Here is a 17485-nt window from a genome sequence, read left to right on the forward strand (position 1 = left end):
ACTTACTAACTTACTAAGTTCCTTACTTACTAACTTCCTTACTTACTAGCTTTCTTACTTACTTACTTATTTACTAACTTACTTACTAACTTACTTACTTACTTACTTACTTCCTAACTTACTTACTTACTTACTTACTTACTTACTTACTTCCTAACTTACTCACTTACTTACTTACTTACTTACTTACTTACTTACTTACTTACTTACTTACTTACTTACTTAATTACTACCTTACTAGCTTACTTGCTTGCTTGTTTGTTTTTTTAACAGGGACAGTGCATGGTTCTCAGTCGTACCAGAATTAGCTTCTAGCTAAATTTCATCTGTAGTCCCTGGGCAGGGACAAATAACATAAATCTAACACAAACAAACAAACAAGCCTTTCAAACAGCAACAACAAAGTTTCACACTCTTAAAACACAACACAACACAGGACAACAGCGAGAGTAAAGTCACAGTATTAAGACACAACACAAAACAATGTTAAAATACAACACTAAAGAGATTGCAAAATAGTGAGCTAATGTTTGAGTTTATAGTTGGTGGGTGCATGATTGAGTGGATTTAAGCCATGATTTTATTTTAGATTTAAAACCAACGAATGTGCTGATGTATTTGCTTACTATAAGTATTTGTGGCCCCTTTTTGACTCAGGGTCTAAATGACTGACATTGAGGTTTTTGCACAGGTAAATCAGAAGAAAAGCAGCTTACGGTTACGCAATATGTATTTTGAGGCATTCCATTTTAGTAGCCCAAAACGTGAGAAGAGAGAATGGCAATTTCTGAAATAAGACCTACAGAGGACACTGCATCTGTGAACATGTCCGGTAAAGGCAGGTGTACAGTCTGCATCAGATCTCAGTCTGGCTGCACTGGAAGGCTAATTAAAGTTGTTTACCTTGACGACATGGTAGTGGTGTGCTGGTAGGAGCCTGTTGCCTGCAGCCATTTTTCAGCTCCTGTGATTTTTGTTTGTTTGTACTGTTCTTCCCTTTAAAGGTAAAAACTGATTTGTAGACCAAAAAGCACAGTCTATGTTCATGGAATATGTTTATTTAAGCAGAGCACTGCTAATAAAGCTCTTTGCAATTCCTCTTTACAACATAATAATTATGTCACATTGTAGTAGAGAAGTTTAAACTCCTGTGTGTGTTTTCATCTTCTTTAAATTCCTTAACTCACTGATTAGTTTCTAAAACACTTTGACCTGAGGAAGACTCCTTCACTGGAGTTTGGTATGATGATCATCTTCGCCTATCTTCCCTACGGCCTGGCAGAAGGCATCAAACTGTCTGGTGGGTATACACACACACACACACACACACACACACACACACACACACACACACACACACACACACACACACACTCACACACACACACACACTCTTGTACTTTGTGAGGGCCCTCATTGGAATGGTGAATTCCCTTGCAAGGTTATAATAGTTTTGGATTTTTCATTAGCTTTAGTTTTATTTTTTACTAGTTTTAGTTTTTTGTAATGGGGTATTTGTTGGGTGGGAGATTAAAAGAGGTCACAGTAAATTTTGCCTTTATTTCCTTTGCCTTATCCATCTTCATTATGTATGAAAAAAGTTGACAAAGACGAAAACGAAGCACATTTTCACTATAATTTTAGTTAGTTTTGTAACCACACAATACAGTTTCAGTTAGTTAATTAATTATGTTTTTTTAAACATAAACCTAATTGTAACGTGAACCCTTAAAACAAAGTCTGAAATCTCCAAAAACAGGGACAGCGCACAATAAGACATTAATCTCATACAACAACAGAACATGCATTGTGCCAGGTTCTAGCAGGTTGCTATTTTCCACCTGTAGTCCCTGGGCAGGTTGATGGAACAGTACATAGAAAATTAGTTTAGAAAAAGAAAATGATTCAGTAAAAATACAGAACAAGGCAAAGAGACAATATATAAAATAGAGAAACTAGAAACTTTGAAGCAAGTTTGAACAGGACAGGACAGGAATTCATAAATGTGTACACTCTTGTCTTGACAGTAGCCAACGCTTAGCAAGATGTGCAAGTTTTTTTATGTTTGACTTAACACTATTCTTTCTCTCCACCTGCAGGAATAATGTCCATCCTGTTTGCGGGGATCGTGATGTCTCACTACACCCATCACAACTTGTCTCCTGTCACTCAGATCCTCATGCAGCAGACGCTGCGCACAATGGCCTTCATGTGTGGTCAGTTTGTTTTCATTTTACACACTGAAAAAAATTGGAGTGACATTTACTAAACCCTTTGATGCACAACATGGGTCTAAAGTGACCCGACTGAGTTTTTATATTCTATATCTTTGCAATAAATTAATTTCTTCATTCAGTATTGCAGGTTTTCCTAAATCAACTTGTTTTTGATCATCATACATCCTATATTTTGGTTCTCATTTCTTAAAAAATTAAAAAGAAGACACAAATATTAACAATCCTATTTTGTTAAATTGGTGTTTTTCCAATGGAAATTATTATTTGGTGGCTCTAATAAGTCTCAGATGCTAAATGACATGTAATGTAATGTTAAAATATGTGATTTTCCAATGTAACCTGGTGATTCTAACAACTCTTTTAAAGTTAAACCCATGTTGTGCATCAAAGGGTTAAAGTAAAAGCACTGAATTCGTATTTCTTTGTAGAATTTATATAGACGTTTGAAATAATAATTACAGGGCCAAAAAATATTTTTTTTCAGTGCAAGAAGTTCTCAACGTTTTTTTTCATATTTTTCTCTGCAGAGACATGTGTGTTTGCCTTCCTTGGTCTCTCCATCTTCAGCTTCCCTCATAACTTTGAAATATCTTTCGTCATCTGGTGCATAGTGAGTGCTTTTGCATTATTTAAATGTTTTCTGATGTCGATTTATGTTCTCTGGATTATTTTTCCCACGATTGTCACTGACGGCGGTTGTTCTCTCCGCAGGTTCTGGTTCTTCTCGGCAGAGCGATAAACATCTTCCCCCTGTCGTTCCTGCTGAATTTTTTCCGAGACCACAAGATCACACCCAAAATGATGTTCATCATGTGGTTTAGTGGTGAGCTGAATGTTCTGTCTAATGTGTTACAAAACTGACAGTTTGCTATTTTTTCGTATCAAAGACTTGAACATTGCAACAACATAGCGTACTTGTCTCTGGGTGCAAATGCAAGAAGTGGCAAGTGGAGAGGAAAATAGTTGAAAAATCCATTAATTGATAAGTCGCCTGGCAGGAAATTAATCTGCAAATATTTTGATCATTGCTAATTGTTTTACAGCAGGGGTCTCAAACTCAAATTACCTGGGGGCCGCTGGAGGCAGTATCAAAATGACCAAAAAAGACACAAATTTACAAAAAAAGACACAAAATGACAGGAAAAAAACTAAATTACTAAAAAAGACACACAATTATTAGAAAAAGATACAAAATTACCAAAAAAAGATACAAAATTGCTAAAAAAAAAGACACAAAATGACAGAAAAAAACTAAATTACTTAAAAAAGACACAAAATTACCCAAAAAATACACAAAATTACTAAAAAAGACACAATTATTAGAAAAAAGACACAAAATTACCAAAAAAAGACACAACATTACAAAAAAAAGACACAAAATTACCCAAAAATTACATTATATAACATTTCCACTTCTTCCGGTAACAACAATGAGGCCTTTCTTTTTTTTAACGTCGTTATAGAAACAAGTGAAACAAAGCTCCAACTTGCACAATAAAGCCAAAGCAAAAACTTTAGAGGGAAGCTGATGGCAAGGCTCAATGTTACTTCATTTTTATGTCTTCACGTCATGAAGAAGTCATGTGTAGGTGGTTTCATGAACTCCTGAGGGTTAATTGGATAATAATTGGCCCTACATATATCTAAAAAAACATATCAAGCATATTAGTGCCCAGATTTCAGTGTAAGTTATATTTATTTATTAAATATTCAGAGGATAAAGGATAAACATTTCTAAGTTTGTGCTCTCACGTAGCCATTTCACTGTTCATTGGTCTTTCTCTGTGTCTGCTAGGTTTGAGAGGTGCGATCCCCTACGCTCTGAGCCTCCATCTGGGCCTGGAGCCCATTGAAAAACGGCAGCTGATCGGCACCACCACCATCATCATCGTCCTCTTCACCATCCTCCTCATGGGGGGCGGGACCATGCCTCTCATTCGCATCATGGACATCGAGGAGAGCCAGTCGCGGCGCAAAAGCAAGAAAGACATCAATCTCAGCAAGACACAGAAAATGGTAATAAATAAAGCACTTGAATTCACTTCAATCTGTCCACACAGACGGCTTGTTGTCTGCTCTGATCCTGGCCGTGGCGTCCTCTCATCCCCAATCAGAGCCTTTCTGTTTTCTTCAGAGAGGAAACCATCAAAGGCTTGATTGTGGTTTGTGTGAAGGACGGTGAATCAGCGGGGAGCAAACCACTCTCATCACAGTGATGCACGCTCAGTAATGCTGCGTTCGATTGCACTCGGAACTCGGAAAGATCCGAGTCGGAAATTCCGACTACCGAGGTAAATGCGTTTCATTGCCCAACCTCGGAAAACATGGCCGACCACAACAAATTGATGTTTGTTTGGATGTCTTTGGAGCATTTAAAAATTATTTTGGGGAAGTAGATCAGCTACCTGGTACAGCATACAGTTAGATGGTTTGTGTCCTCTCTGGGTCCAAATATAGGGTGGAACTGTGGTCTGCAAATACTTAAGAGACAAAGGATAATTAAATCCTATCAATTTCCTGGATATAATAAAAAGAAGTGCAGTATTCCACCTTATAGACCAGGGGTAGGCAACCTGCGGCTCCGGAGCCACTTGTGGCTCTTCAGGCGGTCTACAGCGGCTCCCTTTTTTCTCCTAGATTTGCCACTTCTAATCTCATAAATCTGTGATTTTTTTTCTCCTAGATTTGCCACTTTGAATTTCATAAATTTGTGACTTTCATACTTGGCCCTAATTGGCAAAATTTAGATTATTAGAGGATGACCAAAGAATTATACGAAATAATAAGGGTGTGTCCAAATCAATTTGTATTCTTCAATTGTAAAAATGTGGTTTATAAACAGCAGTAAAACATTTTTTAAAAACATTGTAGTCAACTTAAATGTGCATCATAACTTTTGAAAGTCTACGGCCCAACGCCTTAACCTCTAAATTTAGCCAATTTCAAGTCTAGTTTTGTGTTTCCCTCACCAGGCTAGCTTTCCAGAGATTTTCCTCAGGAGTCTCGCCTCTTATTTGCACTTCTGTCCTCACTGCATTCTGACAAAACCATCTTAATAACTGCTCATTGTGACCTATTAGTAATGTTGGATAGGCTAATAAATCTTAAATTAAGGCTGTTTTATCTTCGTTGTAAGGCAAAAAAAAAATTGTGGCTCCATTCTGAGATTTTTTTCTCTTTATTTGGCCAATAATGGCTCTTTTGTTCGGAAAGGTTGCAGAGTGGGAGTGCAAATACCACTACAAAGTAATTCAACACTTTTAGTAACAAAAATGCTGAATTAAACGACACATAACAGACTAAATGTTGAAGATAAAGTGACTGTTTACCTCTCACGGTGTGTGGCGCCATTTTGCTTTGACGTTTTCCACGTATTTCTGACCTACTCGGGCTGCTTGGATCATAGATATATATAAATATAAACACTTTCTCATAGGTATCTATGACTTGGATCCTACCCGAATTCCCGAGTCGGAATCCCCACTTCAAGGGCCGTTCTGTTGCACTTTTCCGACTCGGAGGTCGGATCTTTCCGAGTTCCGAGGGCAATCGAACGCAGCATAACAGCAGAACTCGGACAAGCACAAACAAACTCTACCACCAACTGGCATTAATGCAATTTCTCAAACACACAGAATACAAGTTATTGTGTTTAATATTTCAGTTGACTCTATCTGCTCTAACTCTACATAATGGGTCATTCTTTTGAAGTACATCTTACCATTGAGGTCATTGGCATTGTTTGCATTACTTTCATGTTCACGATTTGATTTCTACTGAAGCTTAGTACAACACCCAGGACCACCAGCCCTCTTTGATGTAATTCCCTCCCGATGCTACCTCTGCTCTTTCTCCCTCATCTTTGGTCCTTCTCTGTGTGATCTCCACTCCTCCTTTCTCTCCAGGGGAACACCATCGAGTCGGAGCACCTATCAGAACTGACGGAGGAGGAGTACGAGGCTCATATCTACCAGAGACAAGATCTGAAGGGCTTTATGTGGCTTGATGCTAAATATCTTAACCCCTTCTTCACTCGCAGGCTCACCCAAGAGGTAAGTGATTGAGACAGGAATCCTGTAAGTAACACGGGAGGCTGCATAATAATGCTCACCATCCCTGAGACCAGGGGTCTCACACTCAAATTACCTAGGGGCTGCTGGAGGCAGTATCAAAATGACCAAAAAAGACACAAAATGACTAAAAAAGACACAAAATGACCAAAAAAGACAAAATGACTGAAAAAACACTAAATTACTTAAAAAAGACACAAAATGATTTTGGGGCAAGGCGCGCTCAAATTTAATTTCGAACCTCCATCCAGTCTGGAAACCACGGCAGTTTCTTAGCCCTGTTTTAGGGATCCAATCACAGAGCGGGGAGGGACGGCAAGACGATGACGCGTACTACTCGGCACTTGGAAGCTTGGAGTTTTCCGGATCCAACATGGCTGCTGCAGACGGGAAACTCTCTTTAGCTGTAGATGGTGTTTTAAATAGTTTAGAGCGAAAGTTGAAAGATGAAAGGTCTCTCGGCGGCTCCGCTGTCCCCCGGCTCGGAACGAGATCACTGGGGGGGGACAGCGGAGCCGCCGAGAGACCCGCAGCAGCTTGTTAGCTAAGAGCTACCTACAGACGCTTTTGATAGACAAGCGCCCAATAAACGGCTCTGGAGGATCGTAAACCACACCTCCTCTACGGAGAAATGAATGGCTGGTGTCCAGAGCAAATCTCAAATGAGATTTGCTCTGGTGATAGCCAGGCTAACAAAATGACGCAAAATGACCAAAAGTGCCATTCATATAAAACTAACATTAAACTTTCATATCAAGGTGGGGGCCACATCATCACCAGTTTTTTTTTGTGATGATTTCAAAGTTCTGGAAAAGTTCCATGTTGCATTGCGACACTCCCACATGTATTCTCATTTTGTGTCTTTTTTCGTCATTTTGTGTCTTTTTGTCTTTTTTTAGTCATTTTGTGTCTTTTTTTGGTCATTTTGTGTCTTTTTGTGTCTTTTTTGGTCATTTTGTCTTTTTTTGTCATTTTGTGTCTTTTTGTGTCATTTTGTGTCTTTTTTTGTCATTTTGTGTCTTTTTGTGTCTTTTTTGGTCATTTTGTGTCTTATTTTGGTCATTTTGTGTCTTTTTTTGGGATGATTTCAAAGTTCTGGAAAAATCCCATGATGCATTGCGACACTCCCGCATGTATTCTGATGCATTTCATTGGTCAAGAGACCGAAAATAGGTGTAAAAAACTACAAATACTACAAAACGACGTATCCGCTTTCCCGGCTTTGATGGTAGAATAACGCAACAGCGCCCCCGGTTTTTTAATGGTAGAAATGCAGTAATGCTTTCCCGCCTTAAATGGATTAATATACTACACTGCTCTTGCAACATTAGTATTGTGGAAACATTTTTTGTAAAAGCACCAACAGTCAACCCTACAAATTTGTGTTAATCGCGATATTGCATTTGATTTTCTTACTATCATCAAGCCTCAACCCGATCAAAGTTCTTTGATCGATCGTCGTCAACATTTCAGAATGTTTATTTATTCTTATGTGCATGCAATGTGTTTTTCACAGGATTTGTTACATGGCCGTATCCAGATGAAGACCTTGACCAACAAGTGGTACGAAGAAGTTCGCCAGGGACCGTCAGGCTCTGAGGATGAAGAAGACGAAGCAGAACTTCTGTGAACCGAACAAACACGTCAGTTCATAAGATGGAAATGAAAGGACGTCGTGTGTCCTGGACAGAGGGAGCGTCTGTTTGAACAAGCCCTCTTTTCACTGTCCGTCACATGCACTTCTTGTTTGTTCACCTGCCACCAAGTCTCAGTCAGGCTAGGGTTGTCACCATACTAAGATTTTCAACTTGATACCGATACTCAGGAAAATAATCAAAACTCGATACCACCAGGATAAAAAACAAAGACCCCAAAATGTAGCAGAAATATTTTTATTAACAAGAAAAATGCAACATGTAAAAACTAACAGAACTGGTTGAATATTTATAATAAAAAAACAACAGGTGTGCAAAAAGAAACTGCAACTATATTGGTAATAAGTAAATAAATACAATAAACAATAACAATTAGAACAATATTTTGAGGTTGTATGCTGTGCACAATATTAGGCAAGCTTGATAAGTCGACTTTTCTCTGCTTCATTCTGGGACTTCAAGAGAGAAAATAACACTTTTCATCGATACTTTTGAAAATGAGTATCGTATCCGGATACAACGTTTTAGTATCGATACTTTTTTGAGTATCGATACTTCTGACAACCCTAGTCGGGGCCCACGGGGCGTTTAGTGCACACAGTGAGCAGGAATGTGTGAAGTTTGAGTAAAACTGGATTTGAAAACTTTAACACAGAAAGAGGGAAAAACAAATCTGTGAAAATGATATTTCTAACTTAAATGCCATATTGTTACTCGCTATCGAAAAGCGGGTCGTTTGTCGGGCCGGGGAATCTTCCCAGGTGTTTCTTTTATAAAGTTTATGGTCTGAAGGGAAGGCGGCGAGGATGCCGAGAGGGAAATTTTCTATGTGAAGCAATACTACAGCACCTTCTCACTTTTTCTCTTCACTTTTGTATTGTTCTTCTGTTCGTGGCACTAGTTTATTTAAGGTCTGCTGGAAGTTTTACTTTGTGTCAGGGGAAGCATGCAACATGATATCGTTACAGGTTAAAAAAAAAAAGAATTAAAGTGGGATTTGCAATAAGCCACAGGTCGCTGTTTTTAAATAGCTTCCCGTTGAACTAGATTGAATTCTCTCCAGGTCGACACATTTGTATGCATTAATAATTCTGAGTCAACACATATATTCATACATACGTAATGAAGATTCAATATCAGACGTGACACGCCAGCTACCACCACACCCTCCAGCAAAGAAGCAAACAAAGGGACATTTTGAAGAGAGTTAAAGTAAATGAAACATCATGAGTAAAGCTGATCATTCTTAAAACATTAACCCTTAACAGGGCACTCATTGAAATACTTGCAAATTCCACATTTCAACCCTAGAGAATATTGGAGGATATTACATACTGCTAGAATGTGTAAAAAAAAACATACGGACCCGGGGGAGGGTAATATTTTGAGAAATACATTTACGAGATTAAAGTGACAAATCTACGGGAAAATATGTGCAGATTTATGAGCTTTAAAGTGGTGAATCTGCGAGAAAAAAGTTGCTTTTTTTCCCACTTTTTTCTCGTAAATCTGTGACTTTTTTCACACAGATTTGTCACTTTAAATCTCTTAAATCTGCGACTTTTTTCTTGTAGATTTGCCACTTTAATCCAGTAAATTTGCAGCTATTTTCTCAAAATATTTTTAGTTTTTATTTTGGATATTCGCTGAAGTTACCAAATAAGGTTCTTCGCCCAATAAAGGGTTAAACGCTTAGCTTACAGGGGAATATTTATGAAGAAAATGAAAAGTGGGAATTGCTGTCATACACAATCATGAATCCAGGTTGGGTTCCCTAAATGAACTTTTATTTCCAGCCTCTTGGCGAGGCTCATGCCACTACATTGTGTATAAAGTAGAACTTGAAATCTTGCTTTTGTGATTTTTCACTATGGATCCTAATGAAGATAGGCACCAATGAATGTCTGGGTAACTGGGTATAATGTCTTGTGAATGTTGATCTATTTTTTTCTATTTATTTATGAAATGTTTATGTGTTGTTTGTGGGATAAATGCTTTTATACAAGCTCTTTGAGCACTGCAGAATTATGGAAAAAATCTATAATAAAACATATTGACATCCTATATGTGCACAAATGCTGATTTATTTGGAGAAGAGTTGCACCTCTTAATGAATTTGTCTCTGGTAAATTTCACAAATAACTTGTAAAAAAGAAACATTATTTCTACTTAGACAGATATATTGATAATTTCATAATAAGAGCAATCATAAGTGTGACTCAGGGTGAGATTTAACCCTCTGGAGTCTCCAAAAGCTCCAAATCCAGACTTCTTCATCACATCCAGACTAGAAAACAAAGCAGCGTGGAGCCCTACTGTACATTTACCTCTAAAGTTCTGGCTGTAAACTCCATGAGGCCAGTTTCAGTTTGATGATGATATACCAAGTAAAACTGGAGACAAGTTCAACTATATATTTAGTATAAAATGATAGAACTGGATGTAACCCTCTTATATGTTAGATTTGACACCTTTGTTCACATTTGCAACATTTCAAATTCTTTATTGAGCATGATAGTGTTTTGTAAGTTAAAAAAAAGATTCAAAATCACATTTGTGTTGGACTAAAGGACGAAAAAAGACACAAAATGACCAAAGAAAGACAGAAAATGACTACAGAAAGACACAAAATGACAAAAAAAAGAAACAAAAATGACTAAAAAAAGACACAAAATGACCAAAAAAAGACACAATATGATTTAAAAAAAGACACAAAATGACAAAAAAAGACACAAAATGACCAAAAAAAGACACAATATGATTTAAAAAAGACACAAAATGACAAAAAAAAGACACAAAATTATTTAAAAAAGACACAAGATGACTAAAAAAGACACATAATGACCAAAAAGTACACAAGATAACTTGCAAAGGCACAAAATGACTAAAAAATAATAATAATAACAAATAAAAATTGTTAGGCTACACACAAGACACAAATAAAATAGAGTCCCACTAGAATAAAAACCAGAGTTGGATGACAGGATGACACACAATCACAAGATCACATTTATGTTGGTTTTTCTTTGTTTCTTTTTGGTTCAAAATGTTGATCCAGTAAGTCAGAATAAAAAACATAAATTATTATTTGGTCATATAGATGAGGTTGTGCTCAAAAAAACCCCAACATGGCATTTAAACATTTTTTAAGTGCTGTATACAGGCAGGATGAAAAAGATTCAAAAATGGACAAAATAGCCCGAGACTCCAAAGAGCCCTACAAAGCCTAACTGCAGTAGCTACATTTTTGGTCAAAATTGAGTTATAACTAAAAATGAACTCCTTGATGTCTGTTTTATCTTGTGGCACAGTTTTAGATTTCAATTTTGCTTTATTTCAGATAAATAATTATATAAAAACCAAAATATCCAACTCAAAACCAAAGCAGTTATTGCACTTACCATTGTCTGCTTTGGATATATATACTAATTTAAACATAGAAATAATAGAAATGATAAGTTTATTTGAAAGTTTTTTGTATTTTTGTGTGTGTTTTTTGAGTTCAAATTGTTGATCCAGTCAGTCAAAATGAAAATAATAATCAGGTCATATAGGTGAGGTTGTGCTGAAAACAATGATACCAACACGTCACGGTAAACATTTTTAAGTGGTTTAAATACAGGCAGAATGAAAAGGAATCAAAAACCGACAAAAAAGCCCCAAACTCCAAAGGGTTGATGCAGTTTTTCTCAGTTTTACCTTTTGCGTAGGTACTGCAGTATTGACTAATACAGGGAATCCCAAAGTGTGGTGCGTGGACCCCCAGGGGTGCACGGGCTGCTGCTAGGGGGTGCGCGAGATGAAAAATGTAATGGCGTTCTGATAATTACACAATTACATTTTTTTCCCCCCACAGTAAAGACGTGTAAATTATTCCATTTTTCCAACTCGTGTTATGATGACGGGTTGTGTTAGGTCCATGCTCATTTAATTTGCTGCAATTTTTGTTCAATGTGGCTCAAAATATAACATTTACCCGAACGCATCTGCTTTCTGCCTTTGTTACATTATTTTGAAACAGTGTTTCAGATTAATTCAAATGTGAGATCGCAGTGTTGTGATGGTGATTATTTTATTACATGTGTGTTCTGGTCATTTGAACATGATTAAACATGCCGCCTTTAATATGGCGATAAAAAAGCTTATTGCATTTTGGGTTTTTTTGAAGGTGTGGGGGTGCATCAACCCAGTTTGGACATAGAAGGGGGTGTGCAGCTAAAAAAGTTTGGGAACTGCTGGACTAATAAATTTTTTTTAATGAATTAACCTTAGCTCATTTGGAAAAGTGCTGGAATATTAAATAGTGACTGAAAATCATCTGGACAAGTCTACTCTTCATAAGTGTTTAGATAAATACATCAACGTCTGCCAAACTTAAATTGGATGTCGTCCATAAAAGCACTCAAGTGTAGAGAGAGAAAAAGGTGAATATAAGAACACCTTGTGTACGTATAATATTGATGACTTATTAGAGGATATGTCTTTCCATATTTCACTGTGAGTTTTCTGTGACAATGTCATTACGCCTCCTCATTTAATAAGCAGCGTGTGCTAATTACTCCGTAGATTGGAAAGTGAGTGGATATGACATCTAAGACAGGAAGGCGAGCTAGTCCTTAGAGTAATCAGAATAGATAAAAAGGTTAATGTGTGGTCATGCTGGGGAGCGGATACTGTAACCTACTGGTAAAGCTCTTGTGTCCAACCCTGAGAAACATCCTTCAGTCGTCTCGTGGGATCTCATTAGGCATGTTGATGAGGAGGTGACAGGGTTGAACTTGAGGAAGAAATCACATTGTAAAAATCAGACGTCTAATTAATGTTGACAGTGGCTCCACACAAATCCTACAAATACCTTGGACTGTATAATAAGGGATGGATAATACACACCACACTGCAAAAAGCCACCTCTCAAAAAGAAGGAAAAAAGTACAAAAATTAGGTGTATTTTGCTTAAAAATTGCAAAATTATCTGCCAATGGAACAAGAGAAAACAAGTAAAAACATCTTATCTTAACAAACCCAAAAATACCTTAGAATTAGTGTATTCTAACTAATAAAAAGTGTTTTTTTTTTATTGTTGTTGTTAAATGTTTCATGTTAAATGTTTAAATATGAATTGTCAATGTACTAGTTAAATACATTCACACTACACAACAATACACACTTCTATTGTTTCATTGATAATAAAACAATTGATTCCATCTGGCTGCTTGTTTTAAGTATGTGAAGAGGTCAAATTATGTCAAAGTTATGATTTCTTAGTTATGCTTGAAATAAGAAAAATATTGCTTTGAAATAGCAGTTTTATACTTGTTAGTGTTGATGAAACAGCTTTGTAACTGTTGATTCTAGTTTCAAGCATGTTTCTACTCAGTAAAGGTCATAAAACCTCAGTAACAAGATGTAATATCTCATTTAAATAATTAAGGACCAAAACACTTAAAACAGTGCAATAACCGTGCAATATTTTTTATTTAACTGCTAATTTAAGTGTTCTTCTTATTTGGTCATTTATCCACCGTACAAAACACAACACCATACATTCCTCTTTATTTATTTATCTATATCCATCCTCCATACAGTTCCCTACATTTATTTATCTGATCTTTTTTTCACTTATTTACTTTAAAAGTGTATTGTTTTGTTTACTGTTGATTGTTTATTTTAAATGCATTTGTGATTTGATTTGTAGGGATCAATAAAGTGCAGTCTAAGACTACACTGTATCTCCAGTTAGGGGAATGTGCAAGGTGAGAGAACTGTAATGTAAGCTTTTGCTTTTTCTAATCTAAACATCAGATATTTTTTAAAAAAGCAATTAGAATACTTAGAAACACACTGTTCTCTACAGGTAATTAGAGAAAGGTTTGCATTGCCACCACTAACCAGCACAGGTATTATTTCTTTATCGTATTTGCTAAATATGTGCAACAATTTGATGAGATTATATGCATTTGTAAGTTTATTTTTGTAATAATAATGTACAACCAGTAGGGGGGGTCTAATTCCACAGCATCGGTCCATGAAAAATGAATAATCCCACACAACATTGAATAAAGGTTACATTATTTTCATTTTATTACCAAGTTATATACCCAGTAAATATTCCACCATGCATGTATTAATACAGCAGGTGAAAGGAGTAGATTATATTTCCAGTTGTTTTTTGCATGTGCAATTAAAATGTATACACAGTGCTAACAGGGTTTAGCCTGAACTGATGCAGCCATGGAGCATTATAACTCAGCCTTTATTCACTCTTAACTGTATATATTATAATAAGTCTTTATTCTTTGTAGGTTTAGTCCAGGGGTCTCAAACTCAAATTACCTGAGGGCCTCTGGAGGCAGTATCAAAATGACCAAAAAAAGACACAAAATTAATTTAAAAAAAGGACACAAAATGACAGAAAAAAACTAAATTACTTAAAAAAGACACAAAATTACCCAAAAAAGACACAACAATACAAAAAAATAAGACACAAAAGTACCAAAAAAATTGAAAATTACTGAAAAAACACTAAATTACTTTAAAAAGAGACAAAATGACCAAAAACACACACAAAATGACCCAAAAAAGACAAAAAAATCCTTAAAAAAGACACAAAGTTACTAAAAAACACATTAAATTACCCAAAAAGACACACAATTACTAAAAAAGACACAAAATCACCAACAAAAGACAAAAAAAATACTAAAAAAGACACAAAATTATTAGAAAAATACACAAAATTACCACAAAAAGACACAAAATTACCAAAAAAAGACACAAAATCACCAATAAAAGACACACAATTACTAAAATAGACACACAATTATTAGAAAAATACACAAAATTACCAAAAAAGACACAAAATTACTAAAAAAAAAGACACAACATTACAAAAAAGACACAAAATTACTAAAAAAAGACAAAATTACAAAACAGTCACAAAATTACCACAAAAAGACATAAAATTACCACAAAAAGACACAAAATTACAAAAAAAACCACAAAATCACCAACAAAAGACACAAAATTACTAAAAAAAGACACAACATTACACAAACAGACACAAAACTACCAACAAAAGACAAAATCACCATCAAAAGACACAAAATCACCAAATAAAGACAAGTGTTTACATTTTTCCTCATTTCCTATCAATGGCATGTTAATACTCAAATTTAATGACGCACATTTTATTTTTATTATTTGTGTCTTAGTACTAAGAGCCCTCAGCAGTATAGATATATTTTTTATTTTTTATTTTCCAGTCCCCAAATCCTTTCCACTCTCCTCCACCAGAGACAAATCTCATAAATATGTATGGAACAAGTACCATAACCCAAGATACCACTGCTTGTTTTGCAACTTACAATGTTCTTTTAGAGATAAGATGGAAGATTAAGAAGCACACAGTGGGTGAATCCAGCCTGATCCCCTGCCAAATAACAAATGAAAGTGTGTTGGTTGAATAAATGAGAGAATGTAATTACTATCCTGGTTTGCACAGGTGATGAATTAATATGTCACTGTGGCACGCGGAGAGCTTCTGATTATACATGTTGCAGTATATGCATGCAAATGTGTATGTGTGATAGCTCTTATAGTTAACATCAGACATATGCACCACAGCAGGGGATTTCTCTGATTAACAAGGCTCGGATCAGAGGTAAATGAGTGGTTCCTCTGTGGGGTCAGAAGCTATTGATCAGTTGAAAACACGTTTAGACTTTCTGCCCTCTGTGGGACTTTGGTGTTCATCCCCAGAGGTGATCGATCATTTGGCTTATTCTTTGCTGTCAAACATGAATTTGAAAACAAAATATTTGTCTTGAAGGCAACATGTAGCCTGAGGAAAGAAAAACCCCATACATGTACCAGCTCTCTGCAGAGAACTACAACACATTAATATACTTTTACCCTCTCAAGCCTTAGGTGGGTTCTGCAGACTTTCTGAGCTTTTAATCTTTTAAACCATGGGTCTCAAACTCGCCTTGTGACGATATTTTGTGGCCCCTACCTTGATATGAAAGTTTAATGTGAGTTTTATATGAATGGCACTTTACCGTGTTGTGTGTGGAAGGTCCCTTTAATAACTTTTTTTGGTAATTTTGTGTCTTTTTTAAAATAATTTTGTGTCTTTTTTGGTAATTTTGTGTCTTTTTTTTGGTAATTTTGTGTCTTTTTTAAATAATTTTGTGTCTTTTTTAAATAATTTTGTGTCTTTTAGTAATTTGTGTCTTTTTTTGGGTCATTATGTATGTTTTTAAAATAATTTTGTGTCATTTTTGGTTATTCTGTGTTTTTTGGGTCATTTTGTGTCTTTTAAAAAATAATAATTTTGTGTCTTTTTTGTTCATTTTGTTTCTTTTTTAAGTACTTTAGTTTTTTCTGTCATTTTGTGTCTTTAAAAAAAGAATTTAGTGTTTTTTCAGTCATTTTGTGTCTATTTTTGGTCATTTTGATACTGCCTCCAGCGGCCCCCAGGTAATTTGAGTTTGAGACTCCTGCTTTAAACTGTCCTCATGTCACATGCATGATGTTATTTCTTCAGCACAAACTCAGCTTTAAGTCTGATTATTCATTTTGTCAAAGTGTGCAGCTGCCAGGGATCCACAGGGCCTATAAAATCATTAGTCATTATCTTCCCAAATACCATGCAAGAACAGTTCTAAGTTGTAAAACATATTGGATAATGTATAATGTAAAAAATAAAACAATACATTATACAATACATATTTAGATGTACAGTTTTTGTGCATTTGAAAGACTATAAAACTCTAAAAATGTGAATAATTCACACGAAACAGCACTTTAAATTGGTTCCCTCAGCTTGTTAATATATAAAAAGTTAATGTAGATAAAACAAAGCTCCCTGATCAATAGATGGACTCCGGCTACAAAAGCAAGCACACAGACTCACAGTATGGTGTGAGAATTGGGAAACTTTCAATCAAAAAGTGTTTTTCACAGTTTTTTGGTTTGACTGTTGGCACCCGGTGCACTGTCAAAAATATTGGTAGAAATTACAGTAAAACACTGTTAAATTGCATCAGAAATACAGTCATGGATAAAAAATGATTAGACTACCCTTGTTTTCTTCATTTTCTTGTTCATTTTAATGCCTAGTACAATTTGTCCATTTGTTTGGACAAATATAATGATAACAACAATAAAGTGAAGAAAACAATCGTCTAATATTTTTTTTCCATGACTGTAGGGCATAAAAATAAAAATTGAATATCACCTTAGTAGATGCTTTTAATTACCGTAAATCAAGGAATAGAACAAAACTAAAAACTGTAGGAAACTGTTTTTTTAATGTAAAATTAAAGGAGAAACACCATCATTTCACAAGGACACAATTCCTCTAAATATAAAGTGAACACTCAGGCTAAATCATAGTTTTTGCTGATATTTACATTTAAATTTACAGTAGGAAACCCACTCTCTGTATTTTTTACGGTGAAGTTCTGGCAACCGCAGCTGCTGGTATTTTACCGTAAATTAAACAATTTTTTTTTTACAGTGTATG

At 35.6% G+C, this 17485-nt stretch overlaps 1 protein-coding gene across 1 annotated transcript in view; it reads left to right on the plus strand.

The window, feature by feature from the left end:
- slc9a8 (solute carrier family 9 member 8) overlaps positions 1–9391 on the plus strand; it is a 40518-nt gene extending 31127 nt beyond the window's left edge. Inside the window, exons 10-16 of the mRNA XM_059332915.1 lie at positions 1195–1300; positions 2100–2216; positions 2765–2847; positions 2949–3060; positions 4033–4253; positions 6143–6289; positions 7824–9391. Of these exons, the coding sequence (XP_059188898.1) occupies positions 1195–1300; positions 2100–2216; positions 2765–2847; positions 2949–3060; positions 4033–4253; positions 6143–6289; positions 7824–7937 (900 nt within the window). The 3' untranslated portion in view covers positions 7938–9391. The remainder of the gene's footprint in view (positions 1–1194; positions 1301–2099; positions 2217–2764; positions 2848–2948; positions 3061–4032; positions 4254–6142; positions 6290–7823) is intronic.
- Positions 9392–17485: the final 8094 nt, after the last annotated feature.

Source organism: Centropristis striata, chromosome 5, assembly GCF_030273125.1.
Source record: "Centropristis striata isolate RG_2023a ecotype Rhode Island chromosome 5, C.striata_1.0, whole genome shotgun sequence".
Lineage (NCBI taxonomy): Eukaryota > Metazoa > Chordata > Actinopteri > Perciformes > Serranidae > Centropristis > Centropristis striata.